General features: G+C 45.4%; 1 protein-coding gene across 1 annotated transcript in view; it reads right to left on the bottom strand.

Annotated features, from left to right (window-relative positions):
* Positions 1-3,138: 3,138 nt before the first annotated feature.
* The window catches only part of IL2RA (interleukin 2 receptor subunit alpha), a 34,050-nt gene continuing 15,161 nt past the window's right edge, over positions 3,139-22,027 (bottom strand). The window contains exons 2-8 of the mRNA XM_073331977.1: positions 10,801-10,986; positions 8,577-8,669; positions 8,001-8,234; positions 6,796-6,846; positions 6,618-6,665; positions 5,643-5,709; positions 3,139-3,259 (exon numbers count right to left, since the gene is read on the bottom strand). Coding sequence (XP_073188078.1) covers positions 3,139-3,259; positions 5,643-5,709; positions 6,618-6,665; positions 6,796-6,846; positions 8,001-8,234; positions 8,577-8,669; positions 10,801-10,986 — 800 coding nt within the window. The remainder of the gene's footprint in view (positions 3,260-5,642; positions 5,710-6,617; positions 6,666-6,795; positions 6,847-8,000; positions 8,235-8,576; positions 8,670-10,800; positions 10,987-22,027) is intronic.

Below are 22,027 nucleotides of genomic sequence, written 5' to 3'. Positions count from 1 at the left end.
CCAGTCCACCCATGATTCCTACCCTGCCACTCCCTGGGTCGTGGCAGTCAATCAGTCCTCATCCTCACAGGAAACCTGCATAACACCTTCAAAGGTCAAACCTGGGAGCTTACCCGGGAACCCCCTTTCCTGGCCTTCACATTCAGGCTACGGCTACACTACACAGCTTTTAGCATCCCGGCTGTGTCGCTATAGCTGTGCCACTAAAAGTTGCACCGTGTAGCTGCTGTTTGTCAGCTCTCGTGCCGACAAAACACTTCCACCCCCACGGAGCGGCGTTTGCGTGGTTGGCGGGAGACTGCTCCTGCCAACAAAGCGCTGTTCACACTGGTCCTTGTCGCCTGCAAAACTTTTGTCTTTCGGGGGTGGGGGGAAGGGGGAGCCGGGGAGGTCGAGGTTAACACCTCTGAAAGACAAAAGTTTTGTCGTTCAATTGCCAGTGTAGACCTAGCCTCAGCTAGACACCAAAAATCATGGACTCTGGTTTTATTTCTCATGACAACAACCTGTACCCTGCTAACCCTCTTTTGTCCTATGACTGCAGTTGTGTTAATTGCCCACTTCATTCTGAATGGTCTCTTGCAACATATGTTAACTCCTTATGCTTAACTGTCTGCTCCACCTTGTATTTAGCTGTGACGCTGATTACTGTTCCCAGATCTGAGGCAGAACTCACTGTGTAGCTCGAAAGCTTGTCTCTTTCAACCTTGAGAGGTACACTTTCAAGAAACAAAGAAGTAACAGGACTTGAGAGGGAACTCATGAGCCAGCCAGAAAGCAGAAGAGTGGACAAGCTTCAAGGCAGTTGGGGACATATAACAGTGCAGTTATTTCTTGGAGAACTCTCCATAACAGTGTGCACCTTAGGACAGATGAAGGATTAATTTTCTCCAATGAGTTTTTCGGAGCAGGACAGCCCACTGGACCAGCCGTGCAGAGCAGGACCAACTGCCAGCAGGCATATAGATGCCAGAACCATCTGCAATGTATAATGGAAATATTAGGGAGCTGCAAGGAATAAGTAGCAAAAGGGTCAGATAATTTAGGAACAAGGCAGTGTATTGTATCCCAATCTGCCAGGACTTGGAGCCCTTGCAGCAGCTGAAGGGTGTGAACAATCCACCCTATGACATAAATATATGACTTCTCCTTTTCCCACCCAAAATAATAGCATCTAAAGGTAAAATGTATGTACAAGTATTCTATAATGCACTGAGATTAGATAATTAGCTGTCCACCTCAACAAAGGTATTCATATAATGAGCTAGGTCTATCCCAATAGGATTCAGTGTCAACCATGTGAAGTATAACTATCAAGAATACTGAGCAAGAAAAAAAATTGAACGAATTAACAAACCAGTGGTGCAGAGTATAAAGCTGAGCCAGGATGCTGTAGTTTCTATTCTTGGAGTCACCCCAGGATTCTAGTAGTTTACAGTAGTATGAAATGAACAATTATGGGAAGGTAGATAAATATTCAAATGCACTTGCAGTTCATACGATCTCATGAATAAATGTACATGTCAGTTTGTATATTCCAAAGTCAAACTGAATTCTGCCCCTGCATACCAGGGTCCCAAGTACTCTGGCAGAATGAGCTGTCAAGTACTTCTTGATACACTGTACCACAGTGGTGCCCAAACTTTTCCTGTTGCATCCCCCTTACCAGTAACGGAATCTGTCCGCTTCCCCCATTCATTACTGCACAGTTGGCTGAGAAGAGCTGCTTGGACTGAAGGTGGAGCTGGGGGCTGAACTGGGGATGGGGGAGGAGCTGGGGCTACAGGCAGAGCTGGCCTGGGGGCAGAGAGGGAATGAGGGCGCAGCTGGGCTGGGGGCGGAGTGGAGCTGGGGCTGGAACTGGGCGCGGAGCCGGAGGCGGAGTGGGGTTGGAGCTGGGTTGGGGGCAGAGCAGGGGGTGGAGTAGAGCTGGGGCCGGAGCTGGAACTGGGCTTGGGTCAGAGTGGGGCTAGGTGGCACTCCCTCCCCGCCCACTGTGAGGGCTGGCCCAGGACTTGCTGCATGCCACCCCAAAATGTTCCTCTGCGCCCATGTAGGGCGGTGAGCCCCACAGTTTGGGGAGCACTGCTCCACAGACAAAGTCAACACCCTTCCTTCCTTTATGCTAAACAATGTACTAGCCTGCTCGGATGAATGGGATAGTCTGAAATATAAGGGTAGAGGGGATGGATGAAGATGGATGTATGTGCAAAGTGAAGCCTCTGGTTCACAGTGAGAGGAGGAAGAGGGTATGATGAGCTTTTCAGCTCACATGAAAAGAGTGATTGGGGGTGTACGGGGTTTTCCTCCCACAAAGTAGAACAGGGAGTGTGTGAGAAAGGTGTCATTTCTGGGCAATGCGTGGAAAATAAGATAAGCTGCAATCTCTTGACTGTAGCAGTTAAGAGGTGGGATGGGGAGAGTCAGATATGTGGCTTGTACAGGAGAAGTAAGTGACATGGTGAGGGAGGGGGTTGTGAGTTCAATCCTTGAGGGGGCCATTTAGGGATCAGGGCAAAAATTGTGGATTGGTCCTGCTTTGAGCAGGGGGTTGGACTAGATGACCTCCTGAGGTCCCTTCCAACCCTGATATTCTATGACTCTATTGGTGTCTCTGTCTAATAATGGCCATATTGTCTGGTTAGGCCTGTGGACCACATGTGCTGGCTCATAGTTTGTGAGAGTTTATAGCCCATATTGGAAATACACATGATATAAGAGAGGAAGATGAAGAGAATTTCTGGTAAGCAGTGTCAGGTTGGGCAGGGATAGAGGGGCAGATTGAAGGCTATTTCTGGAATATCCAATGTGACATTTTACACATGTTCCTTTTTAAAAAGAGATTATATAAACTATTAATATATTTGAATATGTATTTACTTGCCCTTAACTGGTGATTTCCATACTTTTAATTGTTTAGGTTTTTACCGCTAATGTTCTTCAAGATACATACATAGCAGCAACTTGAAATGAATGTGAAAGAAGTTCTTTGTCTGTTAATAACAATACAGCCCATATTCCGTATGCTATAGATCTTTTCCGAGCACTGAGAGCTCAGATAGCTTGGCTCTAGGCAGGAACCAGTCTGTCCCACTGCAATCCAGCTTGAGTGTTAAGGTGAAACATCTGCTACTTCCTTCACATATTGGATTTTAGTCTGTGAGCTTCCACCTCACTTTCCATTTCCACTCTTGCTGCTGTTATTAGAATGGACTTTGTCTTTTCAGTCTTTACTTCTTCTGTAAAACTCCTCCGTCTCCTGTAGCAATACAGTAAAATAACAGCCCTTGGTTAGAATCCAGCACCTCCCTGAAAGCTCCTTGGTAGAGGATAGAAGGGAGTGGATATTGAAGCCATCTGTTTGCAAACAAAACCTTGGAGCTCAGGTGCAACGTTCATTTAAAATATGCAATTATGATTTTAAAAATCGAAACAAATATTTTAAGCTTTAAACTGGAAATTGATCAGAAGTGGCCACGCAGCCCTGGGGCAAAGTTCCTTCCGTGTAAGAGCCTGCTTAGTAAACAGGCCCGGCTGCTGTTTCTGAATGGTTTGATGGTGCTCGCCCTATGTTAGGCACAAGGCAATAATGATGAAAAAGGCACCGAGAACTGCTGAGATCCTGCCTCGGAAAGGAAAGAGCACAGCCTGCTCGCCAAATACAGATGATAAGAAACACGACTGACAACAACTGATTCCATCATCTTATAAGCATCGTCATCCAAGACTGCCCCAGCAGTGGCCGGTACGACTGGCCCGGGGTTCCCTGAACTGCTCAGGTGGCCCCCGAGCCAGGTGCACCGGCCACTGCAGAAGTCATGGAGGTCACAGGAAGTCACGGAATCCATGACTTCTGTGACCTCTGTGACAAACTCGCAGCCTTACTGATGACTTATTACTGTTTAATTTATCAATTTGTTCTGAAACCTCCTCTATTGACACCTGAATCTGGGACAGTTCCTCAGATTTGTCACCTAAAAAGAATGGCTCAGGTGTGGGAATCTCCCTCACAGCCTCTGCAGTGAAAACATATGTAACATTCATTCAGCTTCTCCACAATGGCATTGCCTTCTTTGAGTGCCCCTTTAGCACCTCGATTGTCCAGTGGCCCCACCAGTTGTTTGGCAGGCTTCCTGTTTCTGATGCACTTAAAAATTTTTTTTTGCTGTTAGTTTCTGTATCTTTTGCTAGTTCCTCTTCAAATTCTTTTTTTGCCTGTCTAATTATACTTTTATACTTGACTTGCCAGAGTTTATGCTCCTTTCTATTTTCCTCAGTAGTATTTGACTTTCAAACCTTAAAGGAGGCCTTTTTGCCTCTAACCGCTTCTTTTACTCTGTTGTTTAGCCAGGGTGGCATTTTTTTGGTATTCTTACTGTTCTTTTTAATTTGGGGAATGCATTTAATTTGGGCTGTGCATTTAATTTCAGCCTCTATTATGGTGTTTTTAAAAAGTTTTCATGCAGCTTGCAAGTCATTTCACTCTTGTGACTTGTCCTTTTAATTTCCATTTAACTAGCTACATCATTTTTGTGTAGTTCCCATTTCTGAAGGCCAGGCCTGCTGTGGTGGGCTTCTTTAGTATTTGCCCCAATTTAATTATACTCTGGTTGCTATTACCAAGCGGTTCAGCTATATTTACCACTTGGAGCTGTGATCCACTTAGGACTAAATCAAGAATTGCCTCTCCCCTGTGGGTTCCAGGAATAGCTGCTCTAAGAAGCAGTCATTAATGGTGTCTAAAACTTTATTGCTGTATCTTGTCCTGAGGTGACATGTACCCAGTCAATATGGTGATAGCTGAAACCCAGTATTGAGTTTATGTTTTTATAGTTTTTCTAATCTCCCTGGGCATTTCACAGTTACCATCAACATCTTGGTCAGCAGGTCGGTAATATACTCCTATTGCTATACTCTTATTATTCAAGCATGGAATTTCTATCCATAGAGATTCTATGGTACAGTTTGATTCATTTAAGATTTTTACTATATTTGACTCTATACGTTCTTTCATACATAGAGCCCAGGAATGCTGGAACAATGTGTACAGTGGGGGTGCTGAGAGCCATTGAATCGAACTGTAAACCCTGTATATGATGGAAACCACGTCAAGCCAGGGGGTGCTGCCACATCCCCAGCACCCCTAGATCCAGCACCTGATAGTGCCACTCCCACACCAGCATGACCTATCCTGTCACTCCTATATATTTTGTGTCCTGGTATAATAGTGTCCTATTGATTGTCATCATTCCACCAAGTTTCTGTGATGCCTGTTATATCAATGTTGTGAAATCCATCTTAAATCCAATGTATTTGCACCAATCAGACCTCATTTACCTCTTAGCAATGTTGTCCACTCATTATTAGACAACTTATTCCCCTATTGACACCTCTGCCTCACAGACTCATTTCCAAGAGTCACAGAGTAAGCAGTTTTATGTGCCCATTTCAAGCTTAGAAATGTTAATCCTGATTTTTTTCATTGTGCCTTTATTTAATATAGTTAATCATTTATGTAATAAAAAGAATACATCAATGAATCCTGCCTATGCTGCGTATGGAGTGATGTGGCTAATAACTCCATGCATGCTAGGGATTGTTTAGATTCAATTATCTCATTCCTTCTATGCCAGGCTACTTACCATAGTTTCAGTACGATGATCCACCCCAAAAGGATGAAAATGATTGGGAAGACAGTAGAGACAGCAACTTTTGAGGAGACACAAAAAATCAAATCTGTTAGCAGATGATATTGTCTGAAACACTGCAGAGTGATTAGCATGGTTCGAAAGAAAATAGCAGTTTCCCCAAAGTTAATTTAGAGAAATAGATGTCAGGAAAGGGATAGGAACTCGCCTCCTTGCACTATAGAGAAAGAGAGAGCTAGCTGTATCCCAGCACCACGACAGCGCTGTTTACTCAGCCCTCCTGCAGAGCTCCGACAGAAGGGCCAGAGAGATCCATATTAAGAGCATTCACCACTGCAGTTATGGCGAAGCCATTGTAAAATAGCCTTGGGATACAAATGCCTCTATCATGGGAAATATTTGTGATGCTATTTACTCTGTTCATTTAATTTCATTCCATCACTCCCACTTATTACTTGTCGTGGGTAGTACCCATAGTAGCACCCAGAGGTCCCAGTTAAGACCAGAACCCATACATACACATAGTGAGAGACAGTTCCTGTCCCAAACACCTTACAATCTAGTTGCTTGGCTGACACAGTTTCGGTTTGATTTGTATAGTTTTAGGGGTACTGGCTTCATGGGTGAGAGCTGCACCTTTCTCTGTGATCCTTATAGAGCCAAGTTCACTGTCAGTTCTCAGCAAATTGATTTTCAATGGGACTCGGGCACCTAACTCCTTTAGGTGCTAAAGTTTCCACCCGAAGTGACTTAAATGCTTATGCCCCCTTTTACCACCCTGAACAATGTATGTCCTTCTTTGGGGTTTACATCTGTCACAGAATAGTAGGTGATTATTGTGTGGTGCAAAATGTTCCTTAGTTCTGATTGTGCTGGGTCCCTTAAGGGAAGTCAAAAATTTAAAGGGGGAAAGTGACTGTCCTAAAGGAGGGAGAAATACCACCAATGAATGAGCTGAGCCTGGTGTACCTGTGACAGGCAACATCACCGATGGGACATGGGACAGCTCTGATGTAGCTAAAAAGAGAGAAATTCCTGTTGTTTAGTGTGCCGGGTCCCTTAAGGGGAGTCACAAATTTAAAGGGGAAAAGTGACTGTCCTAAAGCAGGGAGAAATATCATCCATGGATGAGCTGAACCTGGTGTACCTGTGCAGACATGAAGCATCACTGGTGGGACATGGGATGGTTCTGATGTATCTAAAAAGAGAGAAATTCCTGTTGTTTAATTATTGATGTATTGCTTCCAATGAGGGTTGGTCATTCATGCAAATCAGAGTCGTGCTGAGGTGGGCACTTGCATCTGAGAGCTCACTTTCATCACACAGAGATGTTATAATTGCCATGTTTGCTTTTTAAACAACCAATCAACACTTCCAGCCTGAGAGTGTGCCCAGTCTACTGCCTGTTATACATGGATGCGACGTAAACTGCAGCATCCAGTGAACTGAGATCGATCTCACCAAGAGGCTCAGTATTATTCCATGTCAGCTTGGAGAGGAAGGATGGTCCAGCCATTAGGCCTCCGACTTAGACATTAGGAAACCAAGATTCAATTCCCTGTTCTGCTACAGGCTTCTTATGTGACATGAGGCAAATGACTTAGGCCTAGATTCATAACGGTACTTAGACTCCTAATTTCCACAGAAATCAATTATAGATCTGGGCCTTAACCTCTGTGTGCCTCAGTTCCCCATTTGTAAAATAGAGGCCATAGTACTGCCCTGCTTCATAGGGGTGTTGTGGGAATAAATACATGACAGACTGTGAGGTGCTCGGATACTATGGTAAGGGGGACTGTATAAAGACCGTATATAGATCTGCCTACAGCCCACTGAAGTCCCTAAACCCCCAGTGCTACAAGAGGGGCTCAGATGAGACATCATTTTCTGAAGCTTTCACGTGCGTGACCTAGTGTCAGTGTGTTGTGGGATGGTGGATTTGCTCTGAGTAGTAGCAGTTAATGCTGCTGGATTGCGGGTTTGGAGACCTCATCTATGATAAGGAGACTTTTTCCCTTGTCTGGCAGTCGCGTGTCTGGAGAAACTGGGTCTGCACAAGGGTCAGGCACAACCTAGCCCCAAACTGATCTTTACTTTTGCTGGTAGCCATGTGCATAAGGTGAAAGAAACCCAACACTACACTGCAGCATGGCATTTCCTCTTCCCTTTCCCAGGGGTGGTTTCCACATCCCAGTCAGAAGCTCTGAGGAGTCCCCATATTTCCCTACACCTGAGGCACTGAGGCACAGCCAGCTGGAGATGGCTGGTACCTGCACAAAGGGGAATGAATCTGAGCTGGATCTAACACCTCATTCATCAAGGACTAGTCAGTGCCAGAGCACCCCATCCTACCTGTTATTGGAATTGGTTGTGTCATCTCTTCTCCACTCCTGCTGTCATTAGTGCACAGCAGACTTAGCCTTGTCCAGAAGATTTTCCCACTCTCTTCCTTACACGTGCTGATATCAGAGGTTGGGGGTCGAGCATCATAACCTCTCAGACACTTGTAATGCAGTTCCTGACCTACGGCATAATGTGTCATCGTAGGTGTGGCATGTTCCACAGGGCTGGGTATCCCACAATAACCTATGAAATCCAAAGGAGGCAGACAGTTAGCTAGGTGCTATTTTTATCCCATTGTGGCTATTATCACATCAGCGAGATTTGCAAAGGCACAACATGGGCCTACCTGGAGAAAACCAGCCTCTCCCAATTTTTTGGGGCAATATGAAAAATACTGCCATTTGATCACACAGTAACAACTGCTCCTAGCAAGTGGGATTTATAACCGCTCTGTCTGAATCAAAGATGACAAAATCTAATAGAAAACATTAAAGGGTGGGATTTTGAAAATACTCAACATTGGACTTTTTCTTCTCCCATGGAAGTCAATAGGAGAAATATGTTACAGTAATTAATGAGTGGTACCTGCTGTGTCAGATGGCACTATGGTGACTGGATTCTCAGGTGCACTGCTCTGTGGTTTTCTTTCTGACTGCTGTGAAGTAGCCATGGAGACCCCTATGGAGAAGATTAAGCTTAGTGTTTTTTTCTGTAAGAGAAGCTGATATTCTATAGAATCATAAATGGAAAAGCCCCATTTGATTGCGTAGGCCAACCCCTGCCAGTACAGGGTTGTTCCTTACAGCGCATAATCTGCTTCCACATAATTCAGAGTATTCCATATATGCCTTCTTAGACCTTCCTCTGAAGCATCTGGGTCTGGCCCCTCTCAGTTTACTGGACTAGATAGACCATTGGTCTGATCCAATCTGGCAATTCCTATGTTCTGGTGGGGTCTAGTTTAAAAAGTCGCAAGTGGCAGGGTTTCCACTATCTACATAGAGAGACTGTTCCACAGCCTAGTACACCATATTTCAATCCCAGGAAACTTTCCTTATATTTAACCTAAATATTCCCCATTCTTAGTTTGAAGGTAAACATAATTGTTTCCTTACTTGGTGTGTTCCTGTATTGGTTAATTGTGCATAACAGGATTAGATATAAAGAAAAAGCATGTGGCACCCAGGTGGCTTTGCTATACAAGCCTGTGATTTACCTTTCCAGAGATGACATCCCTAAATCCATTTCCCTTCTAAAGTACAACAAAACAGGACAAATTCAGCCCTGGTGTATCTCAGTTTAAATCAATGGAGGTGCCCCCATACTCCAGAAGAGCAGCATGTGGGTCAGCACATGTGATGGCCTCCACTGTCCATTCTTACTGATGTCTATGAGTGTACACAACAACAACCACAGACCACAATGGAGCATCCAACACGTTTCTGAAGCACAGGGCTCCTAGCAAAGAAGACTGGAACCATGGGTGTGCCCCAGGGGACACAGAGACAGATACACGTTTCCTCCACCAGAGCAGATTGAAATAGATTGCATCAGGTAAGAGGGAGTTTGCTCTTTGTTGAAGAAGAATGAGTCGGTGATGGGGGCAGGGTGTTGGAGGGAGTCATGACAAGGAAAACCCATTGTGGCCTCACTGACCCTGGTCCCATGGAACCAGCAAAATTAACATCCAAACCTCTGCTAAGTAGGTCAGGAGGCATGAAGGCTCTACTGTGGCCAGAAGAGACTAAACCAGAGCAGCAGCAGTGTGAGAAAGGTATAAGGAAATAGCAAGTCCTCCTCCCACTGGTCCAGCTGTATTGGGCAGCTAGTGAGGTTTGCGTTTGATTTGTATGGTTTTAGACGTAGTAGCTTCTTGGGGCAGGAACCACATCTTTCTCTGTGATCCTTTCAGGACTGAGTTTGCTGTCAGCCATCAGCAAATAATAAATTAATAGATTCCCACCATAAGGAAATTTTCCCTGATATGCTGCATGTTGATTCTAGAACTGGGACTGAGAACCAGAGCCACTCTGGAATTAGGATGGTTAACATTGTATAAACACCCAGATAAATAAAGAGCAGTTTGGATTCATATTCAGATCCAAATTTTCCCAAAGTTCAGAGCTGCGGTTTTGGTCTGGGCCCATCTCTGTTTTGTTCCTGACAGAAACTTTGTCCTCTGACAGGTACCATATGTCTTTCACTGTGTAAGCTGTGTGGTTCCACTCCTTCTATTCACTCAACTTGTAGGTTTCAGAGTAGCAACCATGTTAGTCTGTATCCGCAAAAAGAAAAGGAGGACTTGTGGCACCTTAGAGAGTAACAAATCTCCCCACTGTATTTTCCACTGAATGCATCCGATGAAGTGAGCTGTAGCTCTCGAAAGCTTATGCTCAAATAAATTTGTTAGTCTCTAAGGTGCCACAAGTCCTCCTTTTCTTTCAGCTTGCAGTATGACTCTAAATTGGTCAGTTTCACTTTCTGGTTAGAGTCTGTTTTACTTTCCTTTTCTTATGCACTAGCTCAACCCTGTGGTGTTTCCAGCTCTGCAGGAAATGTTTATTAAATAGAAATAATAAAAAGAACCCTTTTTTAAATTTCATTGTACACACTTCTATGTATATTAAGTTTTGTATTGTCAGTGGGAGTCAATATCTGGGTGGTGGGTTTGCCTGGGAGAAGTAACAATACAAAACATAATTCATTAGCACAGTGTTGTGTGGCCACTACAAAAGCTAAATCAATTGAAAATTGCCTGTGCATATAGGAGATGTGGTTAGACCTAGCAGGAAGGATGATAATTACTTACGTGTGCATACAGAAGTTTTTGTGGTCCAGTGAATGAGCCCAGTATCATTAATACAGACAATTAAATTACTCTCCCCGATTGTCCTTTTATAGCCATCTTCACACTTGTATCTCCCCTTGCTGCCCAGCATGACCCTGTCAATGATAATCTCAGCAAACTCAATGTAGTGTGGGGCGGGGCACTTCCCTGCAAAGAGAGAAAAGGTCCATTAGGGTAATAGTAAATGACTCGAGGGCTTTGAATAACTTTGATTTTAGACAGCCAGGGAGGAACGATGGCCATATGGTTAGGGCACTAGATTATTTCCATTACTACAAATGGGGGATCGCATGTTTGATTACCTCCCCCCGTCCTGTGCATTGTTCCTAGGTTCTGCCATCTCATAGTTGGTTTGGAAGCTGAAAGAATCACTGCAGAAGTAAACTAATGATGTGGGGCCTGATCCTGCTCTCAGTCACCCTGATATAAATCACAAGCTTCGCATAAGGTAATGGAATTATAAACAAGGAAAATAATTAAAAATGAGGGTGGAGGTGGAGTGTTAAAGGGCTTACCCCCCGTGACCAAGGGAAATGAAATCCCAGCCCAGATAGAAAGCGACCATGGGAAAATCCAGTCCAAGGTGCCAATAACACGGTGCTCTCCTTTAGAGAACTACATTTTCAGGGTACAGGAAATGATGATAAAACCCAGACTGGATGGAAAATGACACCCAGAATATCTGTTCCAGATCAGCGGGGGCTCCCTTTAATGGTCTCTCCACTTTCCACTGAGTGGCTGGTGCAGCTGCCTCTTAGGATGGGGCCCTAACCCACTAGATAGCTTCATTTGATCAGGTTCTACCAACTGTGGGTCGCAACCCAAAACCGTCAAATTTGCCAAAGGGTTGCAGGGCTCTCTGGCCTCAGCTCCCCGCTCAGGGCATTGTGATCTGGGGTATGGGGTTGCACCACTGCTTCGGTTTGGCTCAGTCCCCCACCCATCATGATGCCAAATTGAATAAATTGCATTGTGATCCCATGTGCCAGGTTGCAATGCCACTCACAAAAATTTGGCTCAGCTAGCTCCACATTAGGGTTTGGGACAAACTTGAGCAGTGCAACCCCAGAGCGGGGAGCCAACTCCAGCCAACCATGGGGGGACAGGAGCAGTTGGTGTCATGTTCTCTAGCGAGTACCAGACTCCCGATGTACCTTCTGCCCTACAACCAGGCAAATACCCTGCTGTCATACTAGCTATCCTGGCCTCCAGATAATCTCCACTGCATTCTCAGTCCCCTACTCCTTCCTCCAGACCCTCCACTTTGCCCCAGGACTCCAAATCTTCCCCACTCCTTTACCTTCCTCCCGACATTGGCCATGCAGGGGACTTATGTGTTTTTGGGGGAACTCTTGTGTCATAAATATAAAGGGAAGGGTAAACCCCTTTAAAATCCCTCCTGGCCAGAGGAAAACTCCTCTCACCTGTAAAGGGTTAAGAAGCTAAAGGTAACCTCGCTGGCACCTGACCAAAATGACCAATGAGGAGACAAGATACTTTCAAAAGCTGGGAGGAGGGAGAGAAACAAAGGGTCTCTGTCTGTCTATATGCTGCTTTTGTAAGGGATAGAACAGGAATGGAGTCTTAGAACTTTTAGTAAGTAATCTAGCTAGGTATGTGTTAGATTATGATTTCTTTAAATGGCTGAGAAAAGAATTGTGCTGAATAGAATAACTATTTCTGTCTGTGTATCTTTTTTGTAACTTAAGGTTTTGCCTAGAGGGATTCTCTATGTTTTGAATCTAATTACCCTGTAAGGTATCTACCATCCTGATTTTACAGAGGAGATTTCTTTACTTCTATTTACTCCTATTTCTATTAAAAGTCTTCTTGTAAGAAAACTGAATGCTTTTCATTGTTCTCAGATCCAAGGGTTTGGGTCTGTGGTCACCTATGCAAATTGGTGAGGCTTTTTATCCAACATTTCCCAGGAAAGGGGGGGTGCAAGTGTTGGGAGGATTGTTCATTGATCTTAAGATCCAAGGGTCTGGGTCTGTAGTCACCTAGGCAAATTGGTGAGGCTTTTTACCAAACCTTGTCCAGGAAGAGGGGTACAAGGTTTTGGGAAGTATTTTGGGGGGAAAGATGTTTCCAAACAGCTCTTCCCCAGTAACCAGTATTTGTTTGGTGGTAGTAGCGGCCAATCCAAGGACAAAGGGTGGAATATTTTGTACCTTGGGGAATTTTTGACCTAAGCTGGTAAAGATAAGCTTAGGAGGTTTTCATGCAGGTCCCCACATCTGTACCTTAGCGTTCAGAGTGGGGAAGGAACCTTGACATGGTGGCAGAGTGGTGGGATTAACCTGAAATCATTTTGAAATCCAGCTGAGATTTTTTTGAACTAGAAATACAGATTTTAAAAAGGAAATTTTTTTTCCTTTGGAAAGGAAGTCCAGAAAGCAGCTGAAACTGAAAGCAGCTTGTTTTTTCTCTGCTTTGTAGCCAAGCAGAGACAAAAGGGGATTATCTTTGTGAATTGCAGGTTTTCTTTGCCTGGAGGCAGGGTACTTAACTCCTGCAGGGAAATTCACAGTCTTCCAACCCAGAGTTTTTTTTTCCCCCTAAAAGTAAACGGGGGGGGGGGGGGGTGTTCTACCCATTTGCCTGGAGACAAAAGTGGCAGGGTTTTTTTTTTTAAGATTTTGATTTTTTACAAGGAGCACAAGTTTGAAAAGGATATTTTTTCCCCTTTAGGCTGCTGGTAAGCAGGTTTCCAAGTTGTTGGAGGTTTTTTGCTTTGATTTGGGGCCAGAGCAGAGACAAGGGAATTGTCTTTTTCTGTAGGCTGACAATCACTATCAGAGAATAGGTATTCTATTCCAGCACAGCAAAATTTTACAGCCAAGTTTTGTTTGTTTATTTCTAAACCTCGGGTGTAAAGTTAGTTAAAAACAGAGAGGTTAGAATGACAAAATCCACGGCTCGACAAAAGCTGGAATTAGCCAGATTTCAGGCTGAGGAAAAACAAAGGGAACATGAAAGACAGATAGAACTCATGCAGCTGAAGAAGGAGGAGAAGGACAAAGAAAGGGAGGCAGCGAAAGAGGCAGAACAACACCAAGCGGCTGCTCACAGGAGAGCTATGGAGGCAAGGGCCAAAGAAATGGAGGCAATGGCCAAAGAACTGGAAGAGAAGGAAAAAGAGAGGAAGCATGTGGAGGAGATGGAGAAGATAAAGGCTCAGCAGAATATACCAACAAACCCTAGCAATCCTTCTCCAGGTACCACTCCCCATCCCAGAAAGTTCCCCACCTACAAGGCAGGCGATGATACTGAGGCCTTCCTAGAAAACTTCGAAAGGGCCTGCCTTGGGTACAACATCAATACATGGTAGAGCTGAGGCCGCAGCTCAGTGGACCCTTAGCTGAGGTGGCAGCTGAAATGCCTAAAGAACACATGAACAAGTATGAACTGTTTAAATCCAAGGCGAGAGTCAGAATGGAGATAACACCCGAGCATTCTCGTCGGAGGTTCAGAGCCCTAAGGTGGAAACCAGACGTGTCATTTACCCGACATGCCTACCACATTGTGAAACATTGGGATGCCTGGATATCAGGAGCAAGTGTTGAATCTCCAGTAAATTTGCCCTTCCTAATGCAAATGGAACAATTCTTAGAGGGTGTTCCTGAGGAAATAGAAAGATACATCCTAGATGGGAAGCCCAAAACTGTAATCGAGGCAGGAGAGATTGGAGCCAGATGGGTGGAGGTGGCCGAGAAGAAGAAAACTGGTTGCAGTGGGAGCGGAGACCAGAAGGGACAACCCCAGACCACACCCTATCACCGGGGGCCGCCCAAAGCCCCACATACCTCCCAAAGAACCCTCCAGACCCCTTATCGTCCCACCACCCCGTTCTTCAGCAACCCACCTCGCCCCAGTGACCTGTCAGCTGGACGATGTTTTAAATGTAACGAGCTGGGGCATGTAAAGGCCAACTGCCCCAAGAACCCCAACAGATTAAGGTTCATTGCACCGGGATCATACCAGAGGTCCACAGGCCCAGATAACCCCCAGATACCCTTGGAGCGGAGGGAAACTGTGAGTGTGGGCGGGAAGAAGGTCACCGCGTGGAGGGACACCGGAGCACAAGTATCAGCTATCCATGCTTCCTTAGTGGACCCCAATTTAATCAACCCAGAGATCCAAGTGATGATTCAACCCTTCAAGTCCAACTCTTTCAATTTGCCTACAGCCAAGTTGCCTGTCCAGTACCAGGGCTGGTCAGGAACGTGGACTTTTGCGGTCTATGATGATTGTCCCATCCCCATGCTGTTGGGGGAAGACTTGGCCAATCATGTGAAGCAGGCCAAGAGGGTGGGAATAGTCACCCGTAGCCAGGCTAAACAAGCCGTAAGGCCTAGCTCTGTTCCGGAAACTTCTATCAGGACCCGGTCAGAGGTGATGGACCCTGACCCCAGGCCAATGTCTGCAACAGCAGTAGTGGATCCAGTCCCAGAGACCCAGACGGAACCAATCCCAGAACCGGAACCAGCCGAACAACCAACACCAGACCCATTGCCAGCACTGAATCCAGTACTTGCAACCTCAACACCAGAGGGCCCCACCGAACCTGAACCGGCAGCAGCCGATAACCCTACACAAGAGGCTCAGCCGGAGCCTGAATCCCAACATAGTGCTCCAGCAGAAAGCAGTTCACAGTCAACGGAAACAGCCCCATCCCCTACATCACTCCCAGAGGGACCAAGCATAGGTCCACAATCCAATGAGGAACTGATGTCTCCAGCATCAAGGGAACAGTTCCAGACCGAACAGGAAGCAGATGAAAGCCTCCAGAGAGCTTGGACGGCGGCACGGAGCAACCCACCGCCTCTCAGCTCTTCTAATCGATCCAGGTTTGTTGTAGAAAGAGGACTTTTATACAAGAAAACTCTTTCTGGTGGACACCAGAAAGACTGGCATCCTCAGAGACAGTTGGCAGTTCCAACTAAATACCGGGCCAAGCTCTTGAGCTTAGCCCATGATCACCCTAGTGGCCATGCTGGGGTGAACAGGACCAAATACCGTTTGGGGGGGTCATTCCACTGGGAGGGAATGGGCAAGGATGTTTCTACCTATGTCTGGTCTTGTGAGGTATGCCAAAGAGTGGGGAAACCCCAAGACCAGGTCAAAGCCCCTCTCCAGCCACTCCCCATCATTGAAGTTCCATTTCAGCGAGTAGCTGTGGATATTCTGGGTCCTTTTCGGAAAAAGACACCAAGAGGAAAGCAGTACATACTGACTTTCATGGATTTTGCCACCCGATGACCGGAAGCAGTAGCTCTAAGTAACACCAGGGCTAAAAGTGTGTGCCAGGCACTAGCAGACATTTTTGCCAGGGTAGGTTGGCCCTCTGACATCCTCACAGATGCAGGGACTAATTTCCTGGCAGGAACTATGGAAAACCTTTGGGAAGCTCATGGGGTAAATCACTTGGTTGCCACTCCTTACCACCGTCAAACAAATGGCATGGTGGAGAAGTTTAATGGAACGTTGGGGGCCATGATACGTAAATTCGTAAATGAGCACTCCAATGATTGGGACCTAGTGTTGCAGCAGTTGCTCTTTGCCTACAGAGCTGTACCACATCCCAGTTTAGGGTTTTCCCCATTTGAACTTGTATATGGCCGTGAGGTTAAGGGGCCATTACAGTTGGTGAAGCAGCAATGGGAGGGATTTACACCTTCTCCAGGAACTAACATTCTGGACTGTGTAACCAACCTACAAAACACCCTCCGAACCTCTTTAGCCCTTGCTAGAGAAAACTTACCGGATGCTCAAAAAGAGCAAAAAGCCTGGTATGATAAACATGCCAGAGAGCGTTCCTTCAAAGTAGGAGAGCAGGTCATGGTCTTAAAGGCGCTCCAGGCCCATAAAATGGAAGCATCGTGGGAAGGGCCATTCACGGTCCAGGAGCGCCTGGGAGCTGTTAATTATCTCATAGCATTCCCCACCTCCAACCGAAAGCCTAAGGTGTACCATATTAATTCTCTAAAGCCCTTTTATTCCAGAGAATTAAAGGTTTGTCAGTTTACAGCCCAGGGAGGAGACGACGCTGAGTGGCCTGAAGGTGTCTACTATGAAGGGAAAAGTGCTGGTGGTGGGAAGAGGTGAACCTCTCCATGACCCTTGGGTGTATGCAACGACAGCAGATCAAGGAGCTGTGCACTAGCTACGCGCCAACGTTCTCAGCCACCCCAGGACTGACTGAACGGGCATACCACTCCATTGACACAGGTTATGCTCACCCAATTAGAGTCCAACCTTACTGGGTGTCTCCTCAAGCTAAAACTGCTATAGAATGGAAGATCCAGGATATGTTACAGATGGGTGTAATCCGCCCCTCTGGAAGTGCATGGGCATCTCCAGTGGTTTTAGTTCCCAAACCAGATGGGGAAATACGTTTTTGTGTGGACTACCGTAAGCTAAATGCTGTAACTCGCCCAGACAACTATCCAATGCCACGCACAGATGAACTATTAGAGAAACTGGGACGGGCCCAGTTCATCTCTACCTTGGACTTAACCAAGGGGTACTGGCAGGTACCGCTAGATGAATCTGCCAAGGAAAGGTCAGCCTTCATCACACATCTCGGGCTGTATGAATTTAATGTACTCCCTTTCGGGCTGCGAAATGCACCCGCCACCTTCCAAAGACTTGTAGATGGTCTCCTAGCGGGATTAGGAGAATATGCAGTCGCCTACCTTGATGATGTGGCCATATTTTCGGATTCCTGGGCAGACCACCTGGAACATCTACAAAAAGTCCTTGAGCGCATAAGGGAGGCAGGACTAACTGTTAAGGCTAAGAAGTGTCAAATAGGCCTAAACAGAGTGACTTACCTTGGACACCAGGTGGGTCAAGGAACTATCAGCCCCCTACAGGCCAAAGTGGATGCTATCCAAAAGTGGCCTGTCCCAAAGTCAAAGAAACAGGTTCAATCCTTCTTAGGCTTGGCCAGTTATTACAGACGATTTGTACCGCAATACAGCCAAATCACCGCCCCACTGACAGACCTAACCAAAAAGAAACAGCCAAATGCTGTTCAGTGGACCGAAAAATGTCAGAAGGCCTTTAACAAGCTTAAAGCGACACTCATGTCTGACCCTGTACTAAGGGCCCCAGACTTTGACAAACCGTTCCTAGTAACCAGAGATGCGTCCGAGCGTGGTGTGGGAGCAGTTTTAATGCGGGAAAGGACCTGATCAAGAATTCCACCCTGTAGTGTTTCTCAGCAAAAAACTGTCTGAGAGGGAAAGCAACTGGTCAGTTGGTGAAAAAGAATGTTACGCCATTGTCTACGCTCTGGAAAAGCTATGCCCCTATGTTTGGGGACGGCGTTTCCACCTGCAAACCGACCATGCTGCACTGAAGTGGCTTCACACCATCAAAGAAACTAACAAAAAACTTCTTCGGTGGAGTTTAGCTCTCCAAGATTTTAATTTCGACATCCAACACATCTCAGGAGCTCCTAACAAAGTGGCTGATGCACTCTCCCGTGAAATTTTCCTAGAATCAACTGGTTAAAATTGTCCTTGAGATGTGGAAAATATTGTTAGTCTTTATGTACTTGGTAGTATATTTAGAGATGCATGTGTCTTATTAACTCTGTTTTTCCTAGAGCTCCAGGAAGAAATCCCAGCCAGTGTTTCACCCTAGCTGAGATTTTGGGGGGGTGTCATAAATATAAAGGGAAGGGTAAACCCCTTTAAAATCCCTCCTGGTCAGAGGAAAACTCCTCTCACCTGCAAAGGGTTAGGAAGCTAAAGGTAACCTCGCTGGCACCTGACCAAAATGACCAATGAGGAGACAAGATACTTTCAAAAGCTGGGAGGAGGGAGAGAAACAAAGGGTCTCTGTCTATATGCTGCTTTTGTAAGGGATAGAACAGGAATGGAGTCTTAGAACTTTTAGTAAGTAATCTAGCTAGGTATGCGTTAGATTATGATTTCTTTAAATGGCTGAGAAAAGAATTGTGCTGAATAGAATAACTATTTCTGTCTGTGTATCTTTTTTGTAACTTAAGGTTTTGCCTAGAGGGATTCTCTATGTTTTGAATCTAATTACTCTGTAAGGTATCTACTATCCTCATTTTACAGAGGGGATTTCTTTACTTCTATTTACTCCTATTTCTATTAAAAGTCTTCTTGTAAGAAAACTGAATGCTTTTTTCATTGTTCTCAGATCCAAGGGTTTGGGTCTGTGGTCACCTATGCAAATTGGTGAGGCTTTTTATCCAACATTTCCCAGGAAAGGGGGGGTGCAAGTGTTGGGAGGATTGTTCATTGTTCTTAAGATCCAAGGGTCTGGGTCTGTAGTCACCTAGGCAAATTGGTGAGGCTTTTTACCAAACCTTGTCCAGGAAGAGGGGTGCAAGGTTTTGGGAAGTATTTTGGGGGGAAAGATGTTTCCAAACAGCTCTTCCCCAGTAACCAGTATTTGTTTGGTGGTAGTAGCGGCCAATCCAAGGACAAAGGGTGGAATATTTTGTACCTTGGGGAATTTTTGACCTAAGCTGGTAAAGATAAGCTTAGGAGGTTTTCATGCAGGTCCCCACATCTGTACCCTAGCGTTCAGAGTGGGGAAGGAACCTTGACATCTTGGTTCACCGGTCCTCCCTCTGACCCCCATATCATCCCCCCACTGCACCCCACAACCCTCTGCCCTCCAATTCCTTCCCCGGCCCTCCAGAATCCCCAACTGCTTCCTCACTACATCCCCCAGGCTCCCCACTATCCCCACTTCACCTCCAGGCCCACAAATCCCCACCTGCCTCTTACCCTCTGCTCCCCATCAACAGTGGGAGGAGCTGTGTGTTTTGGAGACATCTCTCAGCTCACTGTCCCTCTCCCCAGTTGCTGGTGGCGGTACCCCAGATATCTCCCTGATGAACCCCTGCTGGGGGCAATCAAGTCTGGAGGGCATCTTGGGCATGATCTGGGTCATGACAAGCCATCAAGGTTTACAAATGGGCCCTGAGCCCCCGAAGGTTGAGAACCACTTGTCTAATCTATCTTAGTGTAGTACCAAAGCTCCAAAACAACTAAAATAGTCCATGGGTACCTGCTAATAGCAGATAATTAAGCTCTGGGATGTTTTTGCCAAGTGTTATAAGGAAGACGTATTGAAAACTCTGCTTTTGAGAAGAGTTCTCAAGTACTTGAGTGGGTCTTTGTTTACTGTGCTCTGAGAAGCCAGTCGTGCTCCCTCTTCCATAAATGCAGAGGGGCCCATGGCAGTGGAATCGGGACTGTTTGGCTGAGTAGAGGGTGCGGGAGAATTTGGGGTACCATGGAGAGAGTTTCAGAGTAACAGCCGTGTTAGTCTGTATTCGCAAAAAGAAAAGGAGTACTTGTGGCACCGTAGAGACTAACCAATTTATTTGAGCATAAGCTTTCTTGAGCTACAGCTCACTTCATCGGATGCATACTGTGGAAAGTGTAGAAGATCTTTTTATATACACACAAAGCATGAAAAAATACCTCCTCCCACCCCACTGTCCTGCTGGTAATAGCTTATCTAAAGTGATCACTCTCCTTACAATGTGTATGATAATCAAGTTGGGCCGGCCCAACTTTTGTGTGTATATAAAAAGATCTTCTACACTTTCCACAGTATGCATCCGATGAAGTGAGCTGTAGCTCACGAAAGCTTATGCTCAAATAAATTGGTTAGTCTCTAAGGTGCCACAAGTACTCCTTTTCTTCATGGAGAGAATGTGGACCTCTTGTGTGCTGCAGAGTTCTGCTCCTTGGTGGCTGATCACCCTCACTGTTAAAAACTGGTGCCTTATTTCTCATTTGAATTGGTCTGGCTTTAGCTTCCAGCCATTGTCTTTTGCTATGCCTTTCTGCACTAGATTCAACAGCCCTTTCATACCCAGTATATTCTCCCTGTGAAGGTACTTATACACCATAATTAATTCACCAATCGTCTCTGACAGAAATGGTTTACCAAGATCCAGACAGAGGATCAGGTCCAGTTGAGGCAGGAAAATCACCCTAATCTTCCCTTCGATTCAAGGACAGAATTCTAAGAAAGGGCTCCCAGGACACAGGGGTAGTCCCTTCCAACACACCCTTGAGTCAGTGTGGGATGACTTGCTTGCTGATTTTTTTTTCCTTCAGAGTCTGTGGCTGTCAAACCAGCACTAAATTAATGTAAAACATCTTTAAACTATAGGACAGAACTTTTCTATTCTGGATTTTTAATTTCTTCTTCAAGGGTGTTCTAGCGTTTGGGGGGATGAGAAACAACAGTTTCTTGTGACGACATAGATTGTAATCCATGATGCACAGTGAGAAGAGTTTACTATTCAAATATCATTTCAACGGCCAGTGGAGCAGGAGGGAGGTGTGGGGTAGGTGTAGAGAACCGTCATGTAACTCAAATCACACCTGAGCCCCAAAATAGGTCCATAAATGGCTGTTAATGCCTATCAAAGCTTTTGAACATTTTGGCCTTTTATTATTTTTACTTTAAAAAGTTCTCCATACAAAGTTTTACCTCCCAGGCTCCGATGGCTGCTGCCATTCACTCCATCAGTAAGATTATTAGCTTCCTACAGGAGGAGGAAGGGCTATTGGGAGCATCCTGATCCTGGGAGTTTTGTCATTGGCTTCAGTGGAGTCAGGATTTCACCCCTCGTCTTTAATCCATCAGAGAAGGAATCTGCCTGGCAATCACTGAGTCTCAGCACTGTTTACTCCCACTCCCCAGTAGTAAGGATGATGCTGTTGAATGAATTTCAGAGCCCAGTTAGGTGGGGTTGGTTCGACTCTCTCTCGTTTGCTCTGAGAAAGAAGCAATGCAGGAGACAGAAGGCTCCATGGTGGCTGGGAATGGCTAACAGGAGCAATATCTGTGTGATCTCATGCCCTGCCCCCTGCTGGCTGGGCTCAGATTACACCTCCCGATCCTGCCTAGCAGAAGCCCAGTGTGAAATTCAAGTAACATTACCTCAATACAGAGGAATATTCATGACCAGTTTCTTTTGTGGTGGCTCCCAAATATAAGGGTCAAAAACACTGTAAAAATTATTTAGAAATATTCTGGCCCATTTTTCCATTTCCTTAGATTCAGACATTATTTTTCAAAGTTCATATTCTGACACTTGTAAATACTGGTAGTTAAAAGGCAATTATTTATCAGGAACAATTTCTAATATTGCGTTTAAGTATTTTATTTTCTT

This window comes from Lepidochelys kempii, chromosome 1 (genome assembly GCF_965140265.1).
Source record: "Lepidochelys kempii isolate rLepKem1 chromosome 1, rLepKem1.hap2, whole genome shotgun sequence".
In the NCBI taxonomy this organism is placed as follows: Eukaryota; Metazoa; Chordata; order Testudines; family Cheloniidae; genus Lepidochelys; species Lepidochelys kempii.
This window is presented reverse-complemented; position numbering and strand designations above follow the sequence as displayed.